The following is a 27,918-nucleotide window of genomic DNA, read 5'->3' as shown; positions in this document are numbered from 1 at the left end:
CTTGCTATGAAAATCCGTTAACTTAAAAATTGTTTAAAATTGGAATGTGATAAATCAATCAATCCTACTAATTAGTCCCATGAAACTGCTGGATTGTTGTAAATACTCATCTGGTTCACTCAAGTCCTTCTGGGGAGAAAATCTACTTTCATTACCCAATTTGGTCTGTGTGTCTCTCAAGACCTGCAGCAAGATGTTTTTTTCTTCCACCCCTTGAAATGGTGCAGCAAGCCACTCAGTTGTATTATACCTGCTACTATGTTAAAACAGAACAGGTATAAAAAACAGATGAACCAGCAGGCATTGCCCGAGATACTAAAGTCAGACATAGCAAAAAATCAACTCACAAGCATCTGGAGATTGTTGTCTAAATTAGGAGAACTGCCCAAAGACTAGTCAAGCCACAGCCTGACATAATGGTACAATGTCCTTTATCACTTTCCCTCTGCCAGCTGACAGTTTTTAGCCTATGCCCAAAGGACCTCTCTCTGCTGGTTCTCAGCTTCTACTTCAAACACTTCACTCTTTTACCTGAGGAATAGGATACAAAAGCATAAGAAGCTAAGGAGCAATAGTTGACCATCCAACCCCTTTAACCTGCTGCCTATTCAATGAAATCATAGCTGACATGCTTTTGGCATTGTGGAGGTTCACATGAAAAAAAATATCAATGTTTTGTGGTCATTGGTTGTAATTTCAATGTAATTAAAATTGGTGGGTTTGATTATCCCTACTTGTTTTAATGAAGTACAACGTAAGCTTATACCGATAAAATAATTATTTGTGAATGAGGAAATTGTTTTTTGTTTGATTATAGGTATCATGGTAATGAATACGAAAGACCGATGAATGCCAATTTCATCATGTGGGAAGAGAATGGTAGGACAGATTTCTATTATAATACGACAATGGAGCAGGTGAGCATGATGAACACCCTATTTAATGAAAAATCGTGCCACAAGGCTTGTCTGTACTGCACAAGACGTTAGCATGTAAAGGGTGACAGCTTAGTGTTTGTGTGAAGGAGAAATTGTCGCGGAGGTAGGAGGGAATTAGTCACATATTCCCGATGGATATGTGAGAGAAGCATTGTTCCATTTGATGGAGGACAATTGGGATTTGTGCTTGTTCAAAGAAAGATGTTCCTCAAAAACAGGTGCAGATCAAAAGCAGGTGCTGAGTGCTTGGAAATAAGTAACCAGTGCATTACTCAAAGATGCAATGAGCAGTGCCATGGAAGATAATGCTTTAAAGAAAAAGCATCTTGAAGAATTCAAATTATCATTTGACGAGATAAACAAGATAGTGCCTAGCTCCAAGGTATAAATATACCAATGCATAATACAAACATTATTAATTTTCTCTGATATTTGATGTTTTATGGTGACCCCTTTTGATAATGAAGCCACAGCAGGTAGTTACTCCCAAGAGGACTTTCAGAAACTTACATATTATTTGACCTTTCTTTAGGCTGGTTGTCTGCGTGAAGCACAGACCTGGAACGAAATGTTAAAAACTTACAATGGTAATATAAAATTCAGAGACAAAGCCTGGGGTCCAGAGGTAAGTTCTGATTTCTATACAGTTAGAGTTGCTAAAACTTGGAGGGAAGGTGAAGTTATCTAATTCGGAGGCATTAAGAATCACTGTTTAAATTTCAAGTCTAATATTTGTTTTATGTGCCAGTTGTCCTTCATTGTTGCACATAAGAAGCGAAGGTCAAATTTCATATTCATATCAAGTAAAGGGGCTGTCTCACTGAGGCGACCTAATCTGCGAGTTTAGAAGGGTCTGCCCTTGACTCAAACATGCAGCATGGTCGACACATGGTCCTAGGAGATCTTATGAGGGCACTGGAATCCTCCTTCATGCTCGAGGGAAGTTCCTGCATACACGCAGGTCGCGGAAAAATGTTCAGCATGTTGAAAAATTTTCCGCGAGAAAAATTTGGTCGGCATGGTTCTTTTGAACTCGTAGTGCAGAGGAGTGGGGTCGTTATGCAGTTACAGGCAGTCGAGGGCAGCCGTAGGCAATCTCCTTCGCTGACCGGGCATTTTAATTGGCTCATTGGAGTTTTCAGGACCACGGAAAACTGGCCGGTAGGCTAAATGCCCGCTAAACATTATTATACTCCTTAAAAGTGTCTCCACTCCTTCTCTCCACTTCTCTCCTTCTCTCCACTTCTCTCACCTTCTCTCTCCTTCTCTCGCCTTCTCTCTTCCCCTCTCTCCCCTTCCCTCCCCCCCTCTCTAAAGGATTTACTATTACTGTGCAGCCATCTTTTACCTTCCTCGTCATCGCGGGTGTGAATTTCAGACAGCGCTCACCCGCTTTCCCTGGGCCCCACCTTTTCGATGTGTTTGTGCATGAGGTCGGTTGATCCAGCTCGCGGTTTCATCGCTGACGATCGATCCAGCTCGAGGTTTTTCAGGCGAGTGCCCTCAAGCTTGAAGATCGAAAACACTCTTCTGAACTCGTGGATTAGGTCGCCGCAGTGGGACAACCCCTTAAGTTAGTGGCAGGCCAAAAGGAGAATTTGGGGAAGAGGGAACAGTGGGTTGGGTAGGAGAGGAAATTAGGGATAACAGGCTGATAGGAAGCATTGGATTATTCAAGGGGGTGAGCAGAGTGTTGCAGGGTAAGAAGGCCACACAAATCGGGCCGGGTTGGCTAAAAGTGGGTCTGGTTAGCTCAATTGACTAGAGCGCCGTATTAATAATGCCACGGTCACAGGGTCGATTCCAGGACAGGCCACTGCTTTCTGGACTACGGGTGCTGTCTGTGCAGGGTGGCACAGTGGTGCAGCAGTGCCAGAGACCCGGGTTTGATCCTGACTACGGGTCCAGTATGTATGGAGCTTGTACGTTCTCCCCGTAACCAGCGTTGGTTTTCTCTGAGATCTGTGGTTTCCTCCCACACTCCAAAGACATACAGATTTATAAGCTAATTGACGGTACAAATGTAATCTGTCCCTAGTGTGAAGGATTGTGTTAATACACAGGGATCGCTGGTCGGTACGGACTCAGTGGGCTGAAGGGCCTGTTTCTGTGCTGTATCTCTAAACCAAATAAAGGGGAAGGACCACGAGAAAACATTGGTTCTGGCCAGGGACGCTACATTGCAAAGGGGAGAGCTGGAAAGAGGAGAAAAAAGTAAAAGGAGGGACAACAAAATGGGGAGGAATCAAACCATAAATTGTCTGGTGATGGCTTTTGGCTATTTTTTCTTCATTTGAATATGGATAATTATCTGGCCTGAGAAAAAAGAATAATAGAGAATAGTAGAACACTAGTCAAACCACTATTGGTGCAGGAAGAAAATGTTGGCATTTCAGGCCTTTGCTGAAGACCAATTGCTCAGAACTAGAGAGATAGTGAAAACAAGGCAGGGAGTGGGACAGGGAAAGATGGGGAGGAAAATGTAAGGGGGACAAGGACCTGGAGGAGTACAAGAGCTGTTGAAATTTGTGATCTTTAATATGTGAAAGAAAGGACAATTGCCATTTAGTGAAATACCAAATGCAGCAAAGGATTCAAGTGGAACTGCAGACTTGGAAAGCAATGGTAAATAATTAATTGGTACTAGACTAAGTGGGACCTGTTGGGTCCCAGTCACATGGGAAGCCTGGTCCCCCAACGCAACCCATCCCCCAATGCAACAATGGGGGGGGGGTGTTTGTGAGCGGGTGGGAGTTGTAGGGGGAGAAGGTTCTGGGCTGGGGGGAGTGACGGGGAAAACACAGGGAAGAGCCATGGGGGAGAGGGGGGCATCACGGGGGAGGGGTGAGGAGCCAGCAAGGGGAGCCAGAGGGGTAGTGGCTGGAATTGGCGGTGCGGTGGGGACTCACAGCGGGTGCTGGTCACTGGTCGTTCTCCTTCACCGGGATCAGAGTCTCCACTTTCCGTTTGGCGACATATCCGACTCCGGGCTGGGTCTCCGACTGGGCTGGGCTGGGTCTCCCACGCTGTGCTGGGCTGTGTCGGGTCTCCCACGCTGGGCTGCTTGGGGCTGGGCTGCTACGGGTCGCTCCAAAAGTCTGGTTGGAAACCTCCGCCGGCCATCCTCAGCTCCAGTAAAGATGCAATGACGCAGGAAGGGGCAGACTGTCCCAGGGACTGACAGGGGAAGAGACTAATCCAAGCGGCGCTGACTGGCAGAAGAGATCAATCTGTTCACGTGCGTTTTTTAAGATTTTTAAACCTCGCTAACCTTTACGACATTCAACCGATCGGAACGAAATTTGGTGCACTCGCAGTACAGGAGAACGGTGAGCAAACTGGTGAAAAATCGTAGCGCTATCGCAAACCGTTTTTGCGTAAATAGAAAGACCGCCAAACTGAAAAATAACAAGATCAGTCATAGTTATGTATGATTAATAGTGATGGGTCAGCAACATACATGTGCTGATACATAACATTAACCATGGATCCCAGGATGAAATAAGAGTAATAATTAGAGCTATTGGAACATTTAAACATACCCGTCATCATGGCTAGATCCAAATTGTGAGAGGTTTAAAAACACTTGGATAAGTTGGAACCAGAGACCTTTGTTGAGGAAAGAAATGTGACCATGGAAGTGGATTTTGCTCTCTACTTAAAAGGATAAGAAGGAATTTCTAAAAGTTCATTTGCAGGAGTTTGGCCATCCCGACTTGCCCTTGAGAAGGTGGTGGTGAGCTGCCTTCTTGATCACTACAGTTCTTCTGATGAAGTCCTTCTGATGAAGTCCTTCTTTTTTATCAGCACCTTGATCACTACAGTCCTTCTGGTGAAGGACTATAGTGATCAAGGTGCTGATAAAAAAGAAGTTCCTGGATCTAGGCCCAGTGAAAAAGAATAACTTGTTCGCTCGTGTGTCAGACGATGTTCTGCCATCGCTTTGCCACAGCCAGTGCCACATCTGTGCCTCTGCGGAGATTGTCCACAGTGCATGCCTCTCAACCGCAAGTCAGAGGTGGGCCATTGTCTGTACCTCTTCACAGTTGCACTGGCAAGAATAACTGATAATATATTTCCAAGTCGGGATTGAATGTGACATGGAAAGGAATATAAGTAGCAAAGAGTAGGAGTAAACGGGTCCTTTTCACAATGGCAGGCAGTGACTAGTGGGGTACCCCAAGGCTCAGTACTGGGACCCCAGCTATTTACAATATATATTAATGATCTGGATGAGGGAATTGAAGGCAATATCTCCAAGTTTGCGGATGACACTAAGCTGGGGGGCAGTGTTAGCTGTGAGGAGGATGCTAGGAGACTGCAGGGTGACTTGGATAGGCTGGGTGAGTGGGCAAATGTTTGGCAGATGCAGTATAATGTGGATAAATGTGAGGATATCCATTTTGGTGGCAAAAACGGGAAAGCAGACTATTATCTAAATGGTGGCCGATTGGGAAAGGGGGCGATGCAGCGAGACCTGGGTGTCATGGTACACCAGTCATTGAAGGTAGGCATGCAGGTGCAGCAGGCAGTAAAGAAAGCGAATGGTATGTTAGCTTTCATTGCAAAAGGATTTGAGTATAGGAGCAGAGAGGTTCTACTGCAGTTGTACAGGGTCTTGGTGAGACCACACCTGGAGTATTGCGTACAGTTTTGGTCTCCAAATCTGAGGAAGGACATTATTGCCATAGAGGGATTGCAGAGAAGGTTCACCAGACTGATTCCTGGGATGTCAGGACTGTCTTATGAAGAAAGACTGGATAGACTTGGTTTATACTCTCTAGAATTTAGAAGATTGAGAGGGGATCTTATAGAAACTTACAAAATTCTTAAGGGGTTGGACAGGCTAGATGCAGGAAGATTGTTCCCGATGTTAGGGAAGTCCAGGACAAGGGGTCACAGCTTAAGGATAAAGGGGAAATCCTTTAAAACCGAGATGAGAAGAACTTTTTTCACACAGAGAGTGGTGAATCTCTGGAACTCTCTGCCACAGAGGGTAGTTGAGGCCAGTTCATTGGCTATATTTAAGAGGGAGGTTAGATGTGACCCTTGTGGCTAAGGGGATCAGGGGGTATGGAGAGAAGGCAGGTACGGGATACTGAGTTGGATGATCAGCCATGATCATATTGAATGGCGGTGCAGGCTCGAAGGGCCTAATGGCCTACTCCTGCACCTAATTTCTATGTTTCTATGTTTCTATGTTTCTATAAGTGATGATGTTCCCAAGCACTGGCTGCCTTTGTTCTTTTTGATGTTACAAGTTTTGTGCTGTCTGAGTAATCTGAGTAACAGCACTGCATTTTTATTGATGGTACACACTGCAGCCACTGTGCATTGGTGGTGGAGAGGGTGAATGTTTAAGGTGGTGGATGAGATTCCCTCAAGCAAACTGCTTAATTCCAGGGCTGTCTTAACAGCATTATAGGCCCCCGGGCAAAGCAGTGCACTGGGGCCCCTACACTTCCAGTTTCTCAATGCTGAATCAAATATGCAGTCATGCACTTGCGATGTTCTTCTGCGTTTTCATGTTCTACAATAACATTCTACAATACATAGATTAGCATGGAGCCCCTATGCTCATGGGGCCCCGGGCAACTGCCCATGCATTAAGCCCGCTCTGCTTAATTCTGTATGATGTTGAACTTCCTGAGTGTTATAGAAGCCGCACTTATTCAAGCTAGTGGAGGGTATTCCATCATGCTTCTAATACAGTATTTGCCTTCTAATAAGTGCCTTCTAAATGCCTCCAGGGTATCTAATCTCTGACCTACTCTTGTAGCCACAATAATTATTTGGTTAATGCAGTTGAGTGTCTAGTCATTGGTGAGTCCTAGGAATATGTTGATGGGAGACCTCAGACAGGTTCGTCCCCTGCCTTCTCCACTCCAGGGACACAAACCCAGTCTAGTGACACCCTAAGGACAACTGAATCAGACTGTTGCTTAATTAGTTTGCATGACAGCTCTCCAAAGTCCTCTGATTTTCATGTTGGCAATGCCATTAATTGTCATGGGTAGGTGGTTAGACTCTTACTGGTTAAAGATGATCATGGCCTGGCACTTATGTGGCATGAATGCTACTTGCCAGTAATGCCCAAATGTTTCCTAAATGCTGCTGCTTTTAAGAATGAGCTGAGGAGTTACAAGGGATCATGAGCAAATATCCTCACCTCAGATTTTAGAATAGAAACTCCTTAACTTAAACACAATTTGATTATCTTTTAACCAAATCTGTGGTGGCTTTCCCAGATAATTAAATCTCTGCAAACTTGTATCCACTGGTCATCCAGTGGTTACTAGAAATGTCCTTAAAAGGAAATCAAAAAACTGTAGATACTAACGATCTGAAATAGAACAGAAAATGCTGGAAGCAATCAGTTGATCAAGCAGCATCTGTAGAAACAGGAAATGAATTAATGTTTCAGGTCTATTACTAGCAACCTTGCTTTACAGCCATTCAGGTAAAGGAAATTTCCCCTTATAGAACTCATAAATCACAACACAAAAATTTGAGATAATGTAAAATTTACTTTCACTATAATTATGTGGAAAAAAAAGTAAATAAATAACCACAATATATTTTTTACAATGTGTGTCTCTTGATCCATTCACTGATAATACAGCTTCATGTTACAGACTATCATGACACAGATCAGGATTATGGAACACAATCCCCAGTAAGGGGTTACCTGTTCTCTTTGTCAGAGCTGATGAGAAAAAAACACTGAAAGCCAATTGATTTTGGACCTGAACCATTAACTCTGCTTCTCTTTCCATAGATGTCACCCGACCTGCTGGTTATTTCTAACTGTTTCTGTTTGTATCTCCGATTTTGGATCTGTATTGATTTATCTTTGATCAAGTTGATGCTCTTAAACTGTCAAATGATATGCTAAGGATATATTCTCTGTTGGTGATATCACAACCTTCATTTTGCTAGCAAACGTCATGTTTGTAAAAAATCATTGTGTAACAGTAAGAGAATGGTGATTTAATTCATTTCATTTTGAATTAAGAACTATAGGTCTTGCTTTGACACTCCTGGATTGGTTAGAAATATGCATAGGCCGTATGAAATTATGAATCTTTCAAGCAATGTGTTCATCACCTGGCCAACTGACCATACTGGCATTTATCTTTTCACAGTGAAAGTAGTGGATCCCAACTACAGGTTATTTAATGAATACTTTTTTGTATTAAAAATATTTGTAAGTTGAACTTTTAAGTTATGTTCAGAAAATATGAAACAAGTAGCCACACTTTTGCCTCTGAAATAAACCATTTCAATTTAAAAGTAAATTCTTCTCTTTAACACAATTATAGAATATTTTCCCTGCAGCGCATTCACCCGATGATTTTAGTGATAATAATTATTGTGAATCAATGCTAACTTTTTTCACTGCTTGTTTCATAATGGGAGTCTTGTGATGTCTACACCCTGCAGTTCACCCATAATAACACTAATAATCTAAAATATTCATTGTTATTTGCAATCTTGAAATGGCAAGTTATTGCTCATTGCTTATTGTTCATGTTCATAAACTGACCAAGGACAAAGGCTTCCTGAAATAAAAATAGCAAAACATGCTGTTGATACTCACAGTATCTGAGGAGAGAAAGACCAAGTTTTTTTAATTTCAAGTAACTCTTGCATTCCCTTTTTTTTTTCTTTTTCAAAGACTTTATTCAACACATCAAATAATACAACAGATCATGTCATACACGAAACGAACTTACATTATATCGTGTCATTATAGTACAACATTACAATCATTATTCACAATACTCTCAACCCCACGCGGTGACCAGCGCCCACGGAATACCTCCAAAGTCCCCGTGAACACCGCATGTTCCCTCTCCAGGGACACACGTGCACGGACGTAGGCCCGAAAGAGGGGCAAGCAGCCGACTCTTGCCTGACCATCCATCGCCTGCTGCCTGGACCCGCGTATGGTCATCTTGGCCAGGCCCAGGAGTAGACCGACAGGTAGGTCCCACCCACCCACTTGGCTCTCCCCACACCCTCCCCACATTCTTGTGTCCAAACACAAGAATCGTAGGACTAAAATGTAACCAGAACTTTAGGAACAACCCCTTCAGATATTGATACAGGGGCAGTAGCCTCTCACACTCCATATAAATGTGGAACACGGTCTCTTCCACGCCACAGAAAATACAGGCAGCGGACGAGTCCGTGAACCGACTCAAAAGTTTGTTACACGCCACCGCTCTGTGCAGCACTCTCCACCCCAGGTCCCCCACGTAAAGGGGAACAACTCCCTTGTCCGCCATGGTGTGTCGGGACGGGAGACGAAGGCAAGGAGGTGCAGAATGTGCAGGAACATTCTATACAGTGAGCGTCTCTTCACGTCACGAAACAGCATGCTAATCATCTCCGAAATGCGGCTCAGCTTGTGTGGAACCGGTGCCCGAGATATATCCCAGAACTGAGGCCCGATGAGCAGATCTGACGGAGCGGGTAAGAGCTCATTCAAAACCACTCTAGGCGCACGCCTCTCCTCGACACCCGCCATGGTTTGGTGAGGACCGGCCACTCCCGCAGCCGCAACATCCCCCTCCCCTCGTGGAGCAACACGCTGGCTGAAAACAACCAGATTCCTCACTCTTAACACATCCCGGTTGAAAACAGACAAGCCCCTTAGGGCGGGTCGACTGATGCCCGCCACCGGGAGCCGCGAGACTCCCCTTAGACAAAGACCCCGTCGGAAAAAATACGTGGCCAAAACGTGCCATCTGGGGGGGTTCTCTATATACATATACCTCCTCAGAGTCCTGAGGCAGAGAGCCGCCACCTGGGTATGCACGCATGCCAAGGACTGGCCGCCCTCCTCTAACGGGAGACTCAGGACAACTGCGGAAATCCAGTGCTTCCTATTTCCCGGAAAGAAGTCCACCAGCTTCTTCTGCAAAGCATTTACAAAAGTGGGAGGCGGGATAAGAGTAGCCAACCGGTACCATAACATGGAGGCCACCAGCTGGTTTATGACCAACACCCTCCCCTGAAAAGAAAGAACTCCAAGCAGGCCTGACCAGCGCCCCAGCCTGGCAACCACTTTCGTCTCCAACTCCTGCCAATTTGCCGGCCAAGCATCCTCAGTGGGACTCAGGTACACCCCCAGATAGAGGAGGTGCGTGGTGCTCCACGCAAACATTGCCATCTCCTCTGGCAGGGAGTCTACCTGCCACTGACCCACTAAAAGTCCAGAGCACTTGCTCCAATTAATCCTGGCAGAAGATGCAGCAGAGAAAATCTTCTGGCAATCACGCATCCTCCGCAGGTCACCAGGATCGGTGAACATAAGGAGTACATCATCGGCATAGGCCGAAAGAACCAACTCCACCCTCGGGACCAGTAGGGCCAGGCCTGTCAACCTCCTCCGAAGAAGACACAGGAATGGCTCCACACAGACCGAGTACAACTGACCTGACATGGGGCACCCCTGACGGATCCCCCTCCCAAAATGAAAGGGAACCAACAACGCACCATTAACCTTCACAAGGCACTCCGCTGCAGCATACAAGAGGCGGACCCGGGCCACAAAATGCGGTCCAAATCCAAACGCTTGCAACGTTCCGAACAGGTATTCATGCTCTACCCTATCAAAAGCCTTCTCCTGATCAAGAGACAGAAACGCAGCTGACTGCCCAGTTCCCTGTGCTAGATGAATCAGGTCCCTAACCAGGTGGATGTTATCCTGAATGGACCGACCAGGGACAGTGTAGGACTGGTCATGGTGAATCAGCTGAGACAGCACAGAGCCCGGGTGATTTGCCATCGCCCGTGCAAATACTTTATACTCTGTGCATAGGAGAGAGACCGGGCACCAGTTTTTCAACAGGCGGAGTTCCCCCTTCTTAGGCAGCAGGACAACAACTGCTCTACGCCACGAGAGGGGCATCTCCCCTGTCGCCAGGCTCTCCCCCAGAACCAACATGTAATCACCCCCCAGGATACCCAGAAGGCTCTTACAAACTCTACCGTCAGCCCATCCAGCCCGGGGGACTTACCCCTCCTGAGCTGATGCAGTGCACGAGTCAACTCCTCCAAAGATAAAGGGCCATCAAGAAGATCGGCCACCTCCCTATCTATAATCGGTAGACTCTCCCACAGGTCCTGCTGAGCTTCCCCGCTGACTCTACCTGCGGAGAACAGGGAACCATAAAAGGACCTGACCAAGGCACTAATCCTCTCTGGATCCGTGACAGAGGAGCCATCATCTGCGAGCAGCTCCACGAGCTGCTTGCGGGCTCCCCGCCCTTTCTCCAGAGAGAAAAAGAAAGGCGAAGCTCGATCCAGATCGTGCAGCATCTGGACCCGCGCCCTCACGTAAGCGCCTCGGGACCGCTCAAGTTGCAGGTACCTCAAGGCTTCCTTCTTCTCATGAAACACACCCCATTCGCAAGAGTCACCTCCAACCTGACCCAGGCGAGACTCTGCGTCCATCAGCTCCCTCTCAAGCTTCTCAACCACTGAGTCCCGCCGCCCGGTCGACCCCCACGTGTATTCCCTACAAAAAATACGGATGTGAGCTTTCCCCACATCCCACCACTGCCTTAGGGAAGAGAAGCATCTCTGCCTCTCTCTCCACTGCACCCAAAACGGACTGAATGACTCCCGGAAACACCGATCCTCCAGCAGCCGGTTATTAAAGTGCCAGTACGCAGACCCGGCCCGAACGCGCGCTGGATTAAAATCCACACGCACCAGACAGTGGTCGGAGCATGGCACCAGCTGCATTGAGGCCGCTGAGACACGGGAAACAAACGCTCGGGAGATATATATTCGATCAATGCGGGAACCACCGCCCTCAGACCTCCGCGAAAAAGCAGTGGAGTCTGGGTTGAGGTCCCGCCACGCATCAACCAACTCAAAAGAATCAATCAACCCTCTCAGCTTCTTTGCTACAGCAGGAGCACACTGAGTACCAGAACGATCTCGCACCTCAAGTGTGCAGTTAAAGTCCCCCCCAAGGAAGACACACTCTCCCCGATCAATAGTGCTCAACAGAGCATTCACCTCCTGAAGTAGGCCGGCCTGCATCGTGCCGGAGCTGGGGGCATACACGTTAATGAAATGCAACGGCATGCCTTCCAGGCTCACGGCCAGATGGAGCAAACGTCCTGGCACAACTTCTTGCACTTTTATAATATTGGGCAGGAAATTCTGAGCCAACAGAATGGCCACCCCACTCGAATTTGAGCTAAGATGACACATATAGACCTCACCTTCCCACTCCAACCTCCAGGTGGGTTCATCTTTGACAAATTTCCCCTCCCTAAGGACCGATAAAAGCTGGAATCTGCGAAAACTCGCTCTACTCCCGTTTAAGTTTAGTGTGACTAGCGTGAATGCACTGACACATTAAATTGAAATCCTCACACTTCTCCTCCTGGGCTCTGTAGCCCTCTCTCTTTTTAGGAACTCCAAAAAGTCCCTAAACTGGCACTGCTCAGAGCCAGGAAGATCACTATCCTTGGTGGCAAGGATAGCCTCGAGAGTTTTAACTAAGGACGACAGATCAGCCCACCGTCTCTTAGCAGCATCGATCTTTGTCCTGCTAGTGCAGCTTGTTTTTAAAAACTCCCGCACCTCACAGATAACAATTGCATGAGACTCGTCCTTGGTTCCTGGGCTATCGTCCAAGTTACTCGCAGACACAACACGCTCAGCATCACCAAGGTCATTTTCAGAAGTTGAAAAACCAGAGCTCTCTGGAATTTTGCCAACCCCTCGACACAAACTGGCCCCATCACTCTCCCTCTCCTCCGGCATGACACCACCCCCAGGATCAATGCCGGGGAAGGGTCCCGAAGCCCCTATCCGCATCACGCAGCCCACTGACTGGCTGGGCTCCTGCGCTCTGTCCTCACCCTCTATACCTGGGCCTGGGGAAGAGAAAACAAGAGGCACCCCCAGGGTCTGTGGTAAACTGGCACCCCCAGAATCTGAAAGAAGGTCGCTGCCTGAAATAACTCCGACCTCCACAGCACCGAACGCACCCCCTCCACTGACAACACCCAGAGGCTCTCCACTAGTTTTTTCCCCTCCCCTGCCAATTCATCCGGCAATACAATACACACCTCAGAACCTCCATTGGCTTTAATATTGAGCACTGATTGGAACACCAATCCCCCCGACCCCCCCCCCCCCTCGGGCTGACTCTGCTCATCCCCCGTCTCAGGGTCCGCACTACCAGGGGAGCTTACCCCACCCTCCTGCGTGCTAACACCCTCAGTAGGCCTCTGAAACGAGGGGACCTCCTCCGACCCAGAAGACACACCCCCAGGGGAGCCAAGATCAACACACGATGAGATACCCCCCTCGGAGGGCCCCTGAGACAAAAGGACATCCCCCCGCCCAGAGGACACAACTCCAGAGGGGTCTACCCCATCACCTGACCCTGTGGTACCCTCGAGAGATCCCTGAAGTGGAGGCTCAACCTCCAACCCAGAAGACGTCATTTCCTGACCTCCAACCACATCGGTGGTGGAAGGTCTGGAAAAATGCACCCCCCTAACTTTGGACTCACGTACCTGCTCTTCCTCACCAGGCCCAATCCTCCTTTTTGTCCCACTAGCATGCGGCGGTGTGGTAACCTCCATAAAGAGAGGGTCTTCCTCCTCCACACTACCCCCAGCCTCCTTACCACCTGTGCGTTTTACCCTCCCTACCCCCTTCAGAGCCACCTCAGATCCTTGCTGGGCCACGGCAGTTTCACTCTGGACCCCCCTGGAGCTGACAGGCGCCCCTTGGGTGATCTCCGCACTCGGCAGTAGCACACCCGCCTGCTTTTGACTCGCTTGGGTGATCTTTTTCTGCTTATACTTCTTCTTCTTCTGCAGCTCCCATTTCTCTCCCCCCTCATCCTGTGCCTCACCTTCAGCCACCCCCACAGGTTCAGGATGTAGGGGGCGGGGCCCCTTGCTGCCCCGGGCCCCCAAGGCTGAAGCTGCAGACCCAGAAGGGTTATCCCCGCTGCCCCGGATCACCGAGGCAGAGCCGGCAGCCCCAGCCAGGTCAGCGATTCCACCCCGCCCCTCCGAGACATGACGAGCAACCCCTGATGGGCCAGCAGTGCATTCCTGGGCCGCTGAGCTAGAAGTTCTAGCAGCGACCCCTTGATTAGGACATTCCCTTCGGAGATGTCCATAACCACCGCACGCATGACACCGTGCCTTTCCCCAACTCCAACGCACGGTTCTGGGGAGACCCCTACACTCCACCTCGAAACTCCCCTCATCACCTTCCCCCTCCCCCACCTTCACGAACACCCTCCTTTTGAAAGTGAGAATCCCTTTTTCCTCCGGATCCCCCCCAGGGTGCATGAGCCTAAAGCACTTAGACCGCACCTCCCCAATCTGAGACAGGTATGGAATGAGTGTCGCATCCGGAATACATGTGGGGCAACTCCGCAGGAGAACCGGTCTCACCCTGGACACCCATGGGTCCACCTGTATATGGACCCCCCCCCACTGAAATCCCCCTCTCCAACACTTTGGCCACATCCTCCCGGTTCTTCAATATCATCTCAACCTTTCCCCTCTCGAGCTCGGAAGAGACAATAGCCCCCCTACCAAGAAGGGCATTCATAGCCTTCGTAATTGTTCCCCTGGACATCTGGGGCCCAGTTTGAACCGAGATACCAAAACTGTTCCAGTCCAAGTCAACATGAGGCTCATGTTCGGATGTCCTCGCTTCCGCTGCCGATGTCACTGCTGCGTAGCTCCTTGCCTTCTGCCGCGCCCCCGCCATCGCCATCCGGGCAGAGGCACAAACCAGCTCCCGGCACCCCAGCAGCTCAGCAAATTAATTCCCAGGGACAGTCACAGTCCAAAACAATCCTCAAAAAGCAAAAGTCCTCCAGCTGAAGAAAGAAAATTCCCAAACTCGTCCACATCAGAAACATCTCGCCATGTCTTGCCGAACGCAAAATCACCTTCTTCACATTAAGCCAGGCAGCCGCACTGTGCAAAATGACTTTAGGGCAGAGAAACAGTGCCCAAAAACATGACAAAGGCACCGAAACACTTAAAACCCTCGATGTCCAGGCACTCTTGGCAGTCCGCCAATGGCAGCCGCTCCCAGCTCCCTCGACAATGTAGAGACTTCTCCAGGAATTTTTAAAGTAAATGAAGGACTTTACTGTCCCTATCCAATCCCTTCATAAACACAGAGAAATACATCAGAAAATGCTAAATTACATCTAGGTTACATGAAATAAATATGTAGGATGTAACTGTAGATGCTGGTTTAAACCGAAGACAGACACAAAAAGCTGCAGTAACTCAGCAGGACAGGTAGCATCTCCGGAGAGAAGGAATGACTGATGTTTCGGTTCGAGACCCTTCTTGAGACTAGTCAGGGGAAAGAGAAATGAGTGACATAGATGATGATGTGAAGAGATAAATAACAATGAATGAAAGATGTGCAAAAGAGTAACGATGTTAAAAGAACATTGGGTGAAAACGAGAAGGTGATGGGACTTCGGTGGGGAGGGATGGAGAGAGAGGGAATGCCGGGGTTACTTGAAGTTAGAGAAATTAATATTCATACCACTTCGTAAGCTGCCCAAGCGAAATATGAGATGTTGTTCCTCCAATTTGTGTTTAGCCTCACTCTGACAATGGAGGAGACCTAGGACAGAATTGTCAGTGTGGTAATGGCAAGGAGAATTAAAATATTTAGCAACCGGAAGATCAGGTAGATCCAGGCGATGTATAAGAGTCCACATCCTGAACAACAGATACAGCAGATGAGGTTGCAGGGGGTGCAAGTGAACCACTGCCTAACCTGAAAGAACTGTCAGGGTCCCTGGACAGAGTCGAACGTGGAGGTACAGAGAACATGCAGGTGCTAGTTGAATCAAGAGTTAAGGTGCTAAGGTTAAAGTGCCATTAGGTGGTAGTGACCATAATATGATAAGTTTTAATCTACAATTTGAGAGGGAGATGGGTAAATCGGAGGTGTCAGTATTACAGTTGAACAAAGGGGACTATGGAACCATGAGGGAGGAGCTTGCCAAAGTTGATTGCAAAGATACTCTAGCAGGGATGACAGTGGAACAACGATGGCAGGTATTTCTAGAAATAATACAGAAGGTGCAGCATCAGTTCATTCCGAAGAGGAAGAAAGATTCCAAGGGGAGTAAGGGGCGACCGTGGCTGACAAGGGAAGTCAGGGATAGTATAAAAATAAAAGAGAAGAAGTAAAACATAGCAAAAATGAGCGGGAAGCCAGAGGATTGGGTAACGTTTAAAGAGCAACAGAAGATAACTAAAAAAGCAATACAGGTAGAAAAGATGAGGTGCGAAGGTAAGCTAGCCAAGAATATAAAGGAGGATAGTAAAAGCTTCTTTAGGTATGTGAAGAGGGAAAAAAAATAGTTAAGACCAAAGTTGGACCCTTGAAGACTGAAAAGGGTGAATTTAATGGGGAACACGGAAATGGCAGATGAGTTGAACAGGTACTTTGGATCTGTCTTCACTAAAGAGGACACAAACAATCTTCCTGATGTACTAGCCAGAGATCTGGGGTGACCGAGGAACTGAAGGAAATCCACATTAGGCAAGAAGTGGTGTTGGGTAGACTGATGGGACTGAAGGCTGATCATTCCCCAGGGCCTGATGGTTTGCATCCCAAGGTACTTAAGGAAGTGGCTCTAGAAATTGTGGATGCATTGGTGATCATTTTCCAATGTTCTATAGATTCAGGATCAGTTCCTGTGGATTGGAGGGTAGCTAATGTTATCCCACTTTTTAAGTAGGGCGGGAGAGAGAACACAGAATTATTGACCAGTTAGCTTGACATCGGTGGTGGGGAAGATGCTGGAGTCAATCATAAAAGATGAAATAGAGGCACATTTGGATAGCAGTAACCGGATCTTCTGGATTTTTTTGAGGATAGTACTAGGAAAATGAACAAGGGAGAGCCAGTGGATGCAGTGTACCTGCACTTTCAGAAAGCATAGAAACATAAAAAATAGGTGCAGGAGTAGGCCATTCAGCCCTTCGAGCCTGCACCGCCATTCAACATGATCATAGATGATCATCCAACTCAGTATCCTGTACCTGCCTTTTCTCCATACCCCCTGATCCCTTTAGCCACAAGGGCCACATCTAACTCCCTCTTGAATATAGCCAATGAACTGGCCTCAACTACCTTCTGCGGGAGAGAATTCCAGAGATTCACCACTCTCTGTGTGAAAAAAGTTTTCCTCATCTCAGTCCTAAAAGATTTCCCCCTTATCCTTAATCTGTGACCCCTTGTTCTGGACTTCCCCAACATCGGGAACAATCTTCCTGCATCTAGCCTGTCCAACCCCTTAAGAATTTTGTAAGTTTCTATAAGATAACCCCTCAATCTTCTAAATTCTAGCGATTACAAACCGAGTCTATCCAGTCTTTCTTCATATGAAAGTCCTGACATCCCATGAATCAGTCTGGTGAACCTTCTCTGTACTCCCTCTATGGCAAGAATGTCTTTCCTCAGATTTGGAGACCAAAACTGTACGCAATACTCAAGGTGTGGTCTCACCAAGACCCTGTACAACTGCAGTAGAACCTCCCTGCTCCTATACTCAAATCCTTTTGCTATGAATGCTAACAGACCATTTGCCTTCTTCACTGCCTGCTGCACCTGCATGCCTACTTTTAATGACTGGTGTACCATGACACCCAGGTCTCGTTGCATCTCCCCCTTTCCTAATCGGCCACCATTTAGATAATAATCTACTTTCCTGTTTTTGCCACCAAAGTGGATAACCTCATATTTATCCACATTTGATAAGGTCCCACATAGGAGATTAGTGGGCAAAATTAGGGCACATGGTATTGGGGGTAGAGTGCTGACATGGATAGAAAATTGGTTGGCAGACAGGAAACCGAGAGTAGGGATTAAAGGGTCCCTTTCAGAATGACAGGCAGTGACTAGTGGGGTACTGCAAGGCTCGATGCTGGGACAGCAGCTATTTACAATATATATTAATGATTTGGATGAAGGGATTAAAAGTAACATTAGCAAATTTGCAGATGACGGAAAGCTAGGAGGCAGTGTGAACTGTGAAGAGGATGCTATGAGGATGCAGGGTGACTTGCGCAGGTTGGGTGAGTGGGTATGCAGATGCAGTATAATGTGGATGAATGTGAGGTTATCCACTTTGGTGGCAAGAACAGAAAGGCAGATTATTATCTGAATGGTGTCAAGTTAGAAAAAGGGGAAGTACAATGTGATCTGGGTGTCTTTTTTCATCAGTCACTGAAATTAAGCATGCAGGTAGAGCAGGCAGTGAAAAAAGTGAATGGCATGTTGGCCTTCATAACAAGAGGAGTTGAGTATAGGAGCAAAGAGGTCCTTCTGCAGTTGTACAGGGCCCTGGTGAGACCACATCTGGTGTATTGTGTGCAGTCTTCATCCCCAAATTTGAGGGATTCCCTCAATAGCACATTCTTGCTATTGAGGGTGTGCTGCATAGGTTCACAAGGTTAATACCTGGGATAGCGGGTCTGTCATATGCTGCTGGGCTTGTATTCTCTAGAATTTAGAAGGATGAGAAGGGATTTATTGAAACATTGTAGATTATTAAAGGGTTTGGACACGCTTGAGGCAGGAAACATGTTCCCGATGTTGGGGGAATCCAGAACCAGGGTCCACTGTTTAAGAATAAAGGGGTAAGCCATTTAGAACAGAGATGCAGAAACACTTTTTCACACAGAGAGTTGTGAGTCTGTGGAATTCTCTGCCTCAGACGGCGGTGGAGGCTGGTACTCTGGATACTTTCAAGAGGGAGCTAGATAGGGCTCTTGAAGATAGCGGAATCTGGGGATACGGGGAGAAGGCAGGAACGGGGTACTGATTGTGGATGATCAGCCATGATCACATTGAATGGCGGTGCTGGCTTGAAGGGACGAATGGACTACTCCTGCGCCTATTGTCTATTGTCTAAAGGTGTTGCATCTCCTGCGGTGGCAAGGAAAGGTACCAGGGAAGTGGATGGTTTGGGTGGGAAGGGATGAGTTAACCAGGGAGTTGCGCAGGGAACGGTCTCTTCAGAACGCGGAAAGGGGTGGAAATGGGAAGGTGTAACTAGTGGTGGGATCTCTTTGGAGGTGGCGAAAATGTTGGAGGATTATGTGTTGTATGCGACTCTGTCTCTGTTGGGACTAGGGGAGGGGAGAATTCCCCTACTCCCAATTTTTCCATCCACGCCCTTTCTCCCTCTCCCCCTAGGCACAACAGAGACAGAGTCCCCCTAGTCCTTACCTTTCACCCCATCAGCCGTCGCATACAACACATAACCCTCGACATTTTCGCCACCTCCAACGGAATCGCACCACTAGTCACATCTTCCCATCTCCATCCCAGGCGATACTCCAGGTTTTTGTGTCTATCTTCCATGAAATAAATCCAGCTTACATGAAATATATCTCAATTAATTGAATCAAGTGGAGATGATGCAGCAAATAAGAAATAGGAGCATAAATTAAGACTGTATGCCTAGGTCAACAGTACATAATTGCCAGAAGTTTTTGTTTATTTGAATTTAGGATGTGGATATCACTCACAAATTGCTTTAAATCTTAAAACAGAACAAAAATGGTCATTCAGCATCTGTGGAAAATGAAAAATGTTTAATGTTTCCAATCACAGATCCTTAAACTAAAACAAAAAATGAATTTTACTTTTCTTAGCTCTATGGAAGAACATTAAGCTGAAACATTAACATACTTTGTGCACTGATGCTGCATGACCCATGAGCATTAACAGCATTTTCTATCTTTAATTTCAAATCTCCAACATTTGCATGACTTATATTTTGCTTGCTGAAAAGTATGTTATTTTCTGGTCACATTGATAAATCAAATATTCCAACTATGGTGTCACTGTCACCAGAGAGGAAAGATGGCTGATTAGGAAAAGGGGAGATGCAACGAGACCTGGGTGTCATGGTACACGAGTCATTGAAAGTAGGCATGCAGGTGCAGTAGGCAGTGAAGAAGGCGAATGGTATGTTGGCATTCATAGCAACAGGATTTGAGTATAGGAGCAGGGAGGTTCTACTGCACTTGTACAGGGTCTTGGTGAGACCACACTTGGAGTATTGCGTACAGTTTTGGTCTCCAAATCTGAGGAAAGACATTCTTGCCATAGAGGGAGTACAGAGAAGGTTCATCAGACTGATTCCTGGGATGTTGGGACTTTCATATGAAGAAAGACTGGATAGACTTGACTTGGACTCGCTAGAATTTAGAAGATTGAAGGGGCATCTTATAGAAACGTACAAAATTCTTAAGATGTTGGACAGGCTAGATGCAGGAAGATTGTTCCTGATGTTGGGGAAAACCAGGTCAAGAGGTCACAGTTTAAGGATAAAGGGGAAATCCTTTAGGACCGAGATGAGAAAAACATTTTTCACAGAGAGTGGTGAATCTCTGGAACCCTCTGCCACAGAATGTAGTGCCTTGTGGCTAAAGGGATCAGAGGGTATGGAGAGAAGGCAGGTACAGGATACTGAGTTGGATGATCAGCCATGATCATATTGAATGGTGGTGCAGGCTCGAAGGGCCGAATGGCCTACTCCTGCACCTATTTTCTATGTTTCTAAAATTGAAGTAGTTGTCAAAAAGGATTTTTATTTACTTTGCAATTGCTTTTAATACGCTAAACATATATTTTTTGTTTCTGCAGTTTCTGTAAACTCACAACTCAATTTGCTGTAGAAACCTATGGAGTGTTGGTGAGGTATGGCATCAATAACAAAAGTGATAATCTACAGTAATTCTGTGCGCAATCAGTAGAAACTAAAAAGAGCATAAAATATGACACTTCTTAAAAGATTAATTTTACAGAGTTTAAAGTTTTCCTTGTAATAATATTGCAAGGATAAATTTGAATTTTGATGATAGCTTTGTATAATACGTCACTGTTTGCACTTTTGCCCATAGGAAATTCAGCAATGAACGTTACCAAATCCATCATGATCTAAACTTTTTTGACAATCTAGACTTAAGATGTAAAACAATCATGTAAAATATCCATATACTATTATACCTTCTAAATTAAAATTACATTTAACCCCAAATGTATATATATTTTAAAATGGGAACAACTGCTGGATGTTCAGATTTGCTTTACGAAGGAAGTTTGTTACCTTCATTTGAAGAACAGCAATTTCAGCTATTTCCCGTTATACTTTTTTGAAGGTCTTTGTTGACAAACTATCATATTTTTGAAGTTTTAACAAAGAGAATGAAATTCCTTTCTCCCCCACTTATAAGTATATTGAGACGTTTTTTTATATTTACCAAACTTTTATGTTGTATTAAATCCTCAGAAATAGATTCTGTCACATACTTGAAGCATATATTTAGAAACCTCGCCCTCCAAACTGCAAATTTGTGTTGATACCATTTTGCATAAAGTCATATGGAGGTTGGACTGTTTGCTTTTTCCCAGTCAGAGCTGGTGCAGTGATTAGTTCAGTCCTCTGTTCTAACAAAATAAATTGGTCAATTTCATCTGTGAAAACCTCTTGTGCATTATTTTACAAAGCATCATTGTTATCATAATGCTAAATGTATACAATTCAGTTACTGGATCAGTAAAACTAGATTTGTTCAGGTCACTGGTTCAGCTACGTATGGGTGATTCCTCTTTAAGTGTCTATTTTTAAGTTTCTGGAAACCTGAAAATAAAACTTTAAAATTTGCATGTTTTTTTGCAACTTTTAATGTTGTTTCACATGGATGAACATCTCTACTATGGGAAAAATATGTTTGTCGCAATCTTTTAGAGAATTTAATTTATTTGTTCCTATTCTTTTTCCAGGTTGCTCATTACATTCAGTCATATCCGTCATATTTTTATGATGACCAACACTGCAAAATATAACTGATTTAAGAATATAAAATCAAATTTTTGTCGCAGTCTTTCAAATTATAGAGTATCTTCCTCAAATAAACCACCAAAAAAACATTTTTCAGTCTAACGCATTGATTTAAAACTTTCGTAACAGTTTACTGCCGAAAAAAGTGGTGATTTTCAGCAAGCATGGTAACAGTCACATAACTTTTCACCAACTTCCTCTAAAACAATATTAACTTCAGATGAATACGCAGAAGCATACTGTTCATTTATCAATTACAATTGATAATTATGGTCATTGTTGTATAATTTACACATTATGAGCATTAAATAATCATGTCACGGATATGACTCAGCATGGTGGAGGTGATCAAGTTTGGGAGCATCAAGTGATGGAGATGACTAAAACTATCTTTAGGGCTAGGGCTGGGGTTGGAGCTGTGGCTGGGGTAAGGGTTGGAGCTGGGGCTTGGGTTACTTACCCCCAATCTCCAGCTCCATCTCCAACAGCTGGGTGTGGAGAGGAACATTGGATCACGGGAAAATGCGACGGCCTTGTGTCCGGCTGGAGCTGGAGCTGGATGGAGAACGGGGCATCGAACATTGGGAATTTTTTAAATAAATAACACTTTATTCATTTAGGGTTTAATTTTTAATTATGAGGATTATGTTTATTAACAATATAGAAAAAGAAGAGATGGGATAGAATTACGGATTTTCCTTATATACAGCATCAAAGTAGCGGGACACCAAAGTAGACATTTAATGAAGAATCACCCGTATAGGTCTTAGAAAAAGCAACTCTCAGATAATCAATTTATGGCAAAATCTGTAGAATAATTGAGGGAGAATGTAATTCAACTGAACCCTGAAACTGAACACAGATCATTACTGTAGAGCAACCATATGAAATTGTAAACACTGCAAAGTGTTATTATAATATTGATGAATCCTAGCATATCATCATTTTAGAATCCTCAATACCAAATATATATCTGAGAATATATATCTCAAAAGAAAAAGTTGCCTGGACATTTCAATTTTCTCTTGTGTCACAAATATCTTTGAGAATATTGCAGTTAGCTTTCTGAATAATCAATCTTTCTATAATATTACAGGAAAAACAGCACAATAGTTTTGTCTGTGGTGTGGTCCTTTATATTCATTCTACTCTGCTGCTTTGGCTACAGCTACTACAAGTATATGAACATCTTCGGAGAGATGCTGTACTACAATAAAATTAGTTAAATATGTATGCTCAATAAAGTCAGCACAATTTTCATATTTTGTTTATTTAAGTAACACTCATGTGTAGTAACTAATACGATAAAATATTTTGTGACAAAGAAATTGTTAATAAATTCCAATATAATTATTTATTAAATTAAATATGTTGTCAGTGATTAGTTCAGTCAAGTAAATAAGTACAATTTTTAATTTGCTATTTCTTTTTTATGGGGTGGTGGAATAGATGTATTTCTGTGGAGGTGCACAGAGGTCGGTTGCATGTTGGAAATAGGCCTTATCCCTTGGCCTTCACATCTGAGATCATTCTAATTCCTTGTGCCAATCCTGCTTCCACATTAATTAACAAAATCAAAATAAGGTAGGTGATGGAAATCTAAAATACGAAAGGAAAATTCTGGAAAGCTTCAGCAAATGGACAACATCTTTAGAGAAATAACAGACCTACTGTTTCAGGTCAATCTAATCTCTTAAAAGACCTTTAATTTTAACCATTAACTCATTACCTTGGTTTCTCTCGCTCTATGTTTGCGGTTGTTCCATGTTCTGTTTTCATTTCTGATCTTTTATAGAATAATCTATTTAACTTGTTTTGAAATGTTAAAGTGGTTTCTGCTAACATCACTAATGAAGGCAGTGTACTTCAGATTTTAACCTTCCTTTGGGTGAAAAGATTATTTTTTCAATTCCCTCTATATCTTCTACCATTTAGCTTAAACCTATGTTTTCTGGTAGATATCTCTACTTAAGGGAAATATTTCTCACTAGCTATCTAATCCCGTGTGCGGACGTGGCGCCAACAGACAAGAAGCCGAAGCAAAGAAGTCGAAGCCAAAGAACCGAATGGAAACGAGGCCAAAACACCAATCAACCGAAAGAGTCTGAAGACAAAACGCCTACTAACTGAAAGGATGGGACATCTAAATGCAAACTAACCGAAAGGGCGGGACGCCTAAATGCCAACGAACCAAAAAGCTGCGTCGCCTGAAAGTAAACTTACCGAATGGCCACTCTGTCGAAACGCCACCTACCCGAAAGGCGGCGTCGCCTACAAGCCAAAGGACCGACTGCCGGTCAACAGAAAAGTCCAATAACGGACATGACGTTGCTAGGGGGCGGGACTTGTCAGCGATTGGTCCAGTCTCCCGCGTCCATCACATCACTGTGAAGGCATGAACATTGTCCCAAACCTCTGCTCCACCCGACCCGCAGCCCGCTGAAGGTGTCCGTGGGAGAGTGGGGGCTGTCCCGAGGGATGCACACCTTCATTCGCTTTCAACTTGGTGGCTTGTGTGGGAAAATGAACCCCACGCTCCCGTCTCACTTTATCTCTCCCCTCAGTGATGTGATGGACGAGGAGGTCTGGACCAATCGCTGACAAGTCCCACCTCCCGGCAACATCCGGTAGGCGGCGCGACTCTGGTCAGCAGCGGCCTCTGCAGCCTGTCCGCGTTTTTATTATTTTTTGTCTATGTCTATATGTAGTTTTTGTTATTTTATGTTGGGGTGTGTTTGGGGGGGGTGGGGGTGGGGTGGGGGAGGGGGAAACTTTTAAATCTCTCCCTGCACTGGAGACCCGACCTTTTCTCGTCGGGTCTCAGTTGTCGTTGGGGCTGCAACGAGGAGCGGCCTCCAACAGAAGAAGCCGGGGACTCTGGTGCCAACTCACCTCACCGTCGCGGAGCTGGCCGAGACCGGAGCGGGTGGAGCGGTGGAGGAGCGCTGCCGCTGCCGCTGCCGCTGCTGCTGATGCGGAGGCTGCTACTGCGGGTCTGCGGACGGCGGCACCGGGAGCCCGCGGATCCCTGGAGGGAGACCGCTTTTCAGGGCTCCTGCAACGGCGACTTCTCCCGCCCGAGTTGTGGGGTCGAAGAGCTCCTGGAGCGGGGCCTACATCACTGCCCCGCGCGGCTTGGAATGGCCGCGGGACTCTGCGAGCGCACGCCGGGTGCTCTAACACCAAGACCCGGTGTGCGACCTTGCACCACTCGGCGTGGCTTTAATGGCCGCGGGACAATCGCCATCGCCAGCCGGGGGCTTTGACTTTGACTCTGACATCGGGGGGGGGGGGGAGGGTGCAGTGCAGTGGAGAGATAAGTTTTTTTTGGCCTTCCATCACAGCTATGTGATGGATGTTTATGTAAAATGTAAATTATGTTGTGTCTGGGGTCTATTTGTGTGTAATGTATGGCTGCAGAAACGGCATTTCATTTGGACCTCCAGGGGTCCAAATGACAATTAAATAGACTATTGACTATTGACTATTGATGTCTGTTATTGGAATTTTCTATTTAACGGCAGTCGGTCCTTTGGCTTGTAGGGGACGCCGCCTTTCGGGTAGGTGGTATTTCGACAGAGCGGCCATTCGGTAGGTTTGCTTTTATGGCGACGCAGCTTTTCGGTTTGTTGGCTTTAAGGCGTCCCGCCCTTTCGGTTAGTTTGCATTTAGGCGTCCCATCCTTTCGGTTAGTAGGCGTTTCGTCTTCGGACTCTTTCGGTTTATTGGCATTTCGGCCTCGTTTCCATTCGGTTCTTTGGCTTCTTGTCTGTCGGCGCCACGTCTGGATACCATCTAATCCATGTACAGTGCATTCAGAAAGTATTCAGACCCCTTCACTTTTTCCACATTTTGTTATGTTACAGCCTTATTTTAAAATGGATTAATTTTATTTTTTTTATCATCAATCTACACATAATACCCCAGAATGAAGAAGCGAAAACAGGCGTTTTGACATTTTTGCAAAGTAATTAAAAAGAAATAACTGAAATATCACATTTACATAAGTATTCAGAACCTTTGCAATGACACTCAAAATTGAGCAGGTTCATCCTGTTTCCATTGATTATCCTTGTGATGTTTCTATAACTTGATTGGTGTCCACCAGTGGTAAATTAAATCGATTGGACCTGATTTGGAAAGGCACATACCTGTTCATATAAGGTCCCACAGTTGACAGTGCATGTCAGAGTGAAAACCAAGCCATGAAGACGAAGGAATTATCTGTAGACCTCTGAGATAGGATTGTGTTGAGAAACAGATCTGGGGAAGGGTCTAAAACAATTTCTGCAGTGTTGCAGGTCCCAGCAAGAGCACAATGGCCTCTGTCATTCTTAAATGGAAGAACTTTGGAACCACCAGGACTCTTCATAGAGCTGGCCACCCGGCCAAACTGAGCAATCGGGAGAGAAGGGCCTTGGTTAGGGAGGTGACCAAGAACCCGATTGTCACTCTAACAGAGCTCCTGAGTTCCTCTGTGGAGATGGGAGAACCTTCCAGAAGGACAACTAAATCTGCAGCACTCCACCAATCAGGCCTTTATGGTAGAGTGGCCTGACGAAGCCACTCCTCAGTAAAAGACACATGACAGCCCACTTTGCCAAAGTGTTTGCCAAAAGGCAAGAGAAACAAGATTCTCTGGGCTGATGAAAGCAAGATAGAACTCTTTGGCCCGAATGCCAAGCATCACGTCTGGAGGAAACCAGGCACCGCTCATCACCTGGCCAATACCATAACTACGGTGAAGCATGCTGGTAGCATCATGCTGTGGGGACGCTTTCAGTGGCAAGAACTGGGAGACTATCAGGATTGAGGGAAAGATGAACGGAGCAAAGTACAGAGAGATCCTTGATGAAAACCTGCTCCAGAGAGTGATGGACCTCAGATTGGGGCAGAGGTACACCTTCCAACAGGACAATGACTCTAAGCACACAGCCAAGACAATGCAGGAGTGGCTCCGCCAGGAAGTGACTGGGAAACAGTTTCCCCCTTACCCTGTCCCCCTCCCCCACATAGAAAAGTTAAAGTTTCATGTTCAATACACATTTCAAAGACAATATAGATAGACAAATTTACAAATGCATTTCATGTTCAATACACATTTCAAAGACAATCGAGATAGACACATTTACAAATGCATTTCATGTTCAATATACATTTCAAAGACAATATATATAGACAAATTTACAAATGCATTTCATGTTCAATACACATTTCAAAGACAATATAGATAGACAAATTTGCAAACTCTTTCTCTCGGAAATCGCAGCACAGATCGCCAAAACCGGTCAAGAACAGAGTTTTAGTAATATAGATTTGCAAAATCTTTCCAACAAAATGCCAGGAAACTTCAGACCATGGTGAATGGTGAACAGCATACATATCAATTGTCTGAAAAAGCACATGGAGGGGACTCACCTTGGAGTAGAGCTGCAGCTCAGAGAGCCATGACCCTTTCACTTCGTGGCCCAGCAGAAAGTGATTGATTGAGGCACACCACTTGCAGAGACTAATTGAGGCACACCACTTGCAGAGACTGATTGAGGCATACCACTTGCAAAGACTGATTGAGGCACACCACTTCCTGGTTTTATAGTCGCTCCCCCTCCCTCCAGCGGGGGCAGCAGAGAGAATGGGGAATGGTGTAAAAACATTAATATCTCTGTCAATTTTCATCGACGGGAAAAATCCTCGGCACACATGCGGCAGAGGGGAGCTCTGAGCGAGGTCGCCAAAAATGACGGCCGTAAGTGGTGGCGTACTCTCGGAAACCGCAGCACAGAAAGCCAAAACCAGTCAAGAACAGAGTTTTAGTAATATAGATTACTAGACTAAGTGGGACCCGTTGGGTCCCAGCATCACACGGGAGGGCTGGACACCCTACACAATATTCCACCTCTCCCCCAATTCCAATATTGCTGGCCAGTGGGGGAGGGGGGCTTTCTGTTGCGCTAGTATGAGTGTTGTGGATGGATTTTTGGGCGGGCAGCACAGTCACTGAGGGCTGGCAGATCAGTCACTGAGGCCTGGCAGTACAATCACTCGGACCTGGCAGGCTGGCGGCTGAGAAACTGCCAG

At 45.7% G+C, this 27,918-nt stretch overlaps 1 protein-coding gene across 1 annotated transcript; it reads left to right on the top strand.

The window, feature by feature from the left end:
- The first annotated feature begins 771 nt into the window (after positions 1 to 771).
- On the top strand, positions 772 to 20,733 carry LOC129699864 (cation channel sperm-associated auxiliary subunit epsilon-like). Its single transcript, XM_055640003.1, has 4 exons — positions 772 to 917; positions 1,471 to 1,563; positions 7,954 to 8,108; positions 20,643 to 20,733. The coding sequence occupies exons 1-4, from the start codon at positions 846 to 848 to the stop codon at positions 20,731 to 20,733; spliced, it is 411 nt and encodes a 136-aa protein (XP_055495978.1). The 5' UTR covers positions 772 to 845.
- Positions 20,734 to 27,918: the final 7,185 nt, after the last annotated feature.

This window comes from Leucoraja erinacea, chromosome 8, assembly GCF_028641065.1.
Source record: "Leucoraja erinacea ecotype New England chromosome 8, Leri_hhj_1, whole genome shotgun sequence".
In the NCBI taxonomy this organism is placed as follows: domain Eukaryota; kingdom Metazoa; phylum Chordata; class Chondrichthyes; order Rajiformes; family Rajidae; genus Leucoraja; species Leucoraja erinaceus.
Note: the sequence above shows the minus strand (reverse complement) of the source record. Positions and strands in the feature narration are given on the sequence as shown.

Excerpts from the sequence above, each read along its gene's own strand:
- LOC129699864 (XM_055640003.1), top strand. The coding sequence starts at position 846 with ATGAATGCCAATTTCATCATGTGGGAAGAGAATGGTAGGACAGATTTC. Across the intron at positions 1,564-7,953 it reads ACAAAGCCTGGGGTCCAGAG|AACTATAGGTCTTGCTTTGA; the intron begins GTAAGTTCTGAT and ends TTTTGAATTAAG. Across the intron at positions 8,109-20,642 it reads GTAGTGGATCCCAACTACAG|TTTCTGTAAACTCACAACTC; the intron begins GTTATTTAATGA and ends TTGTTTCTGCAG.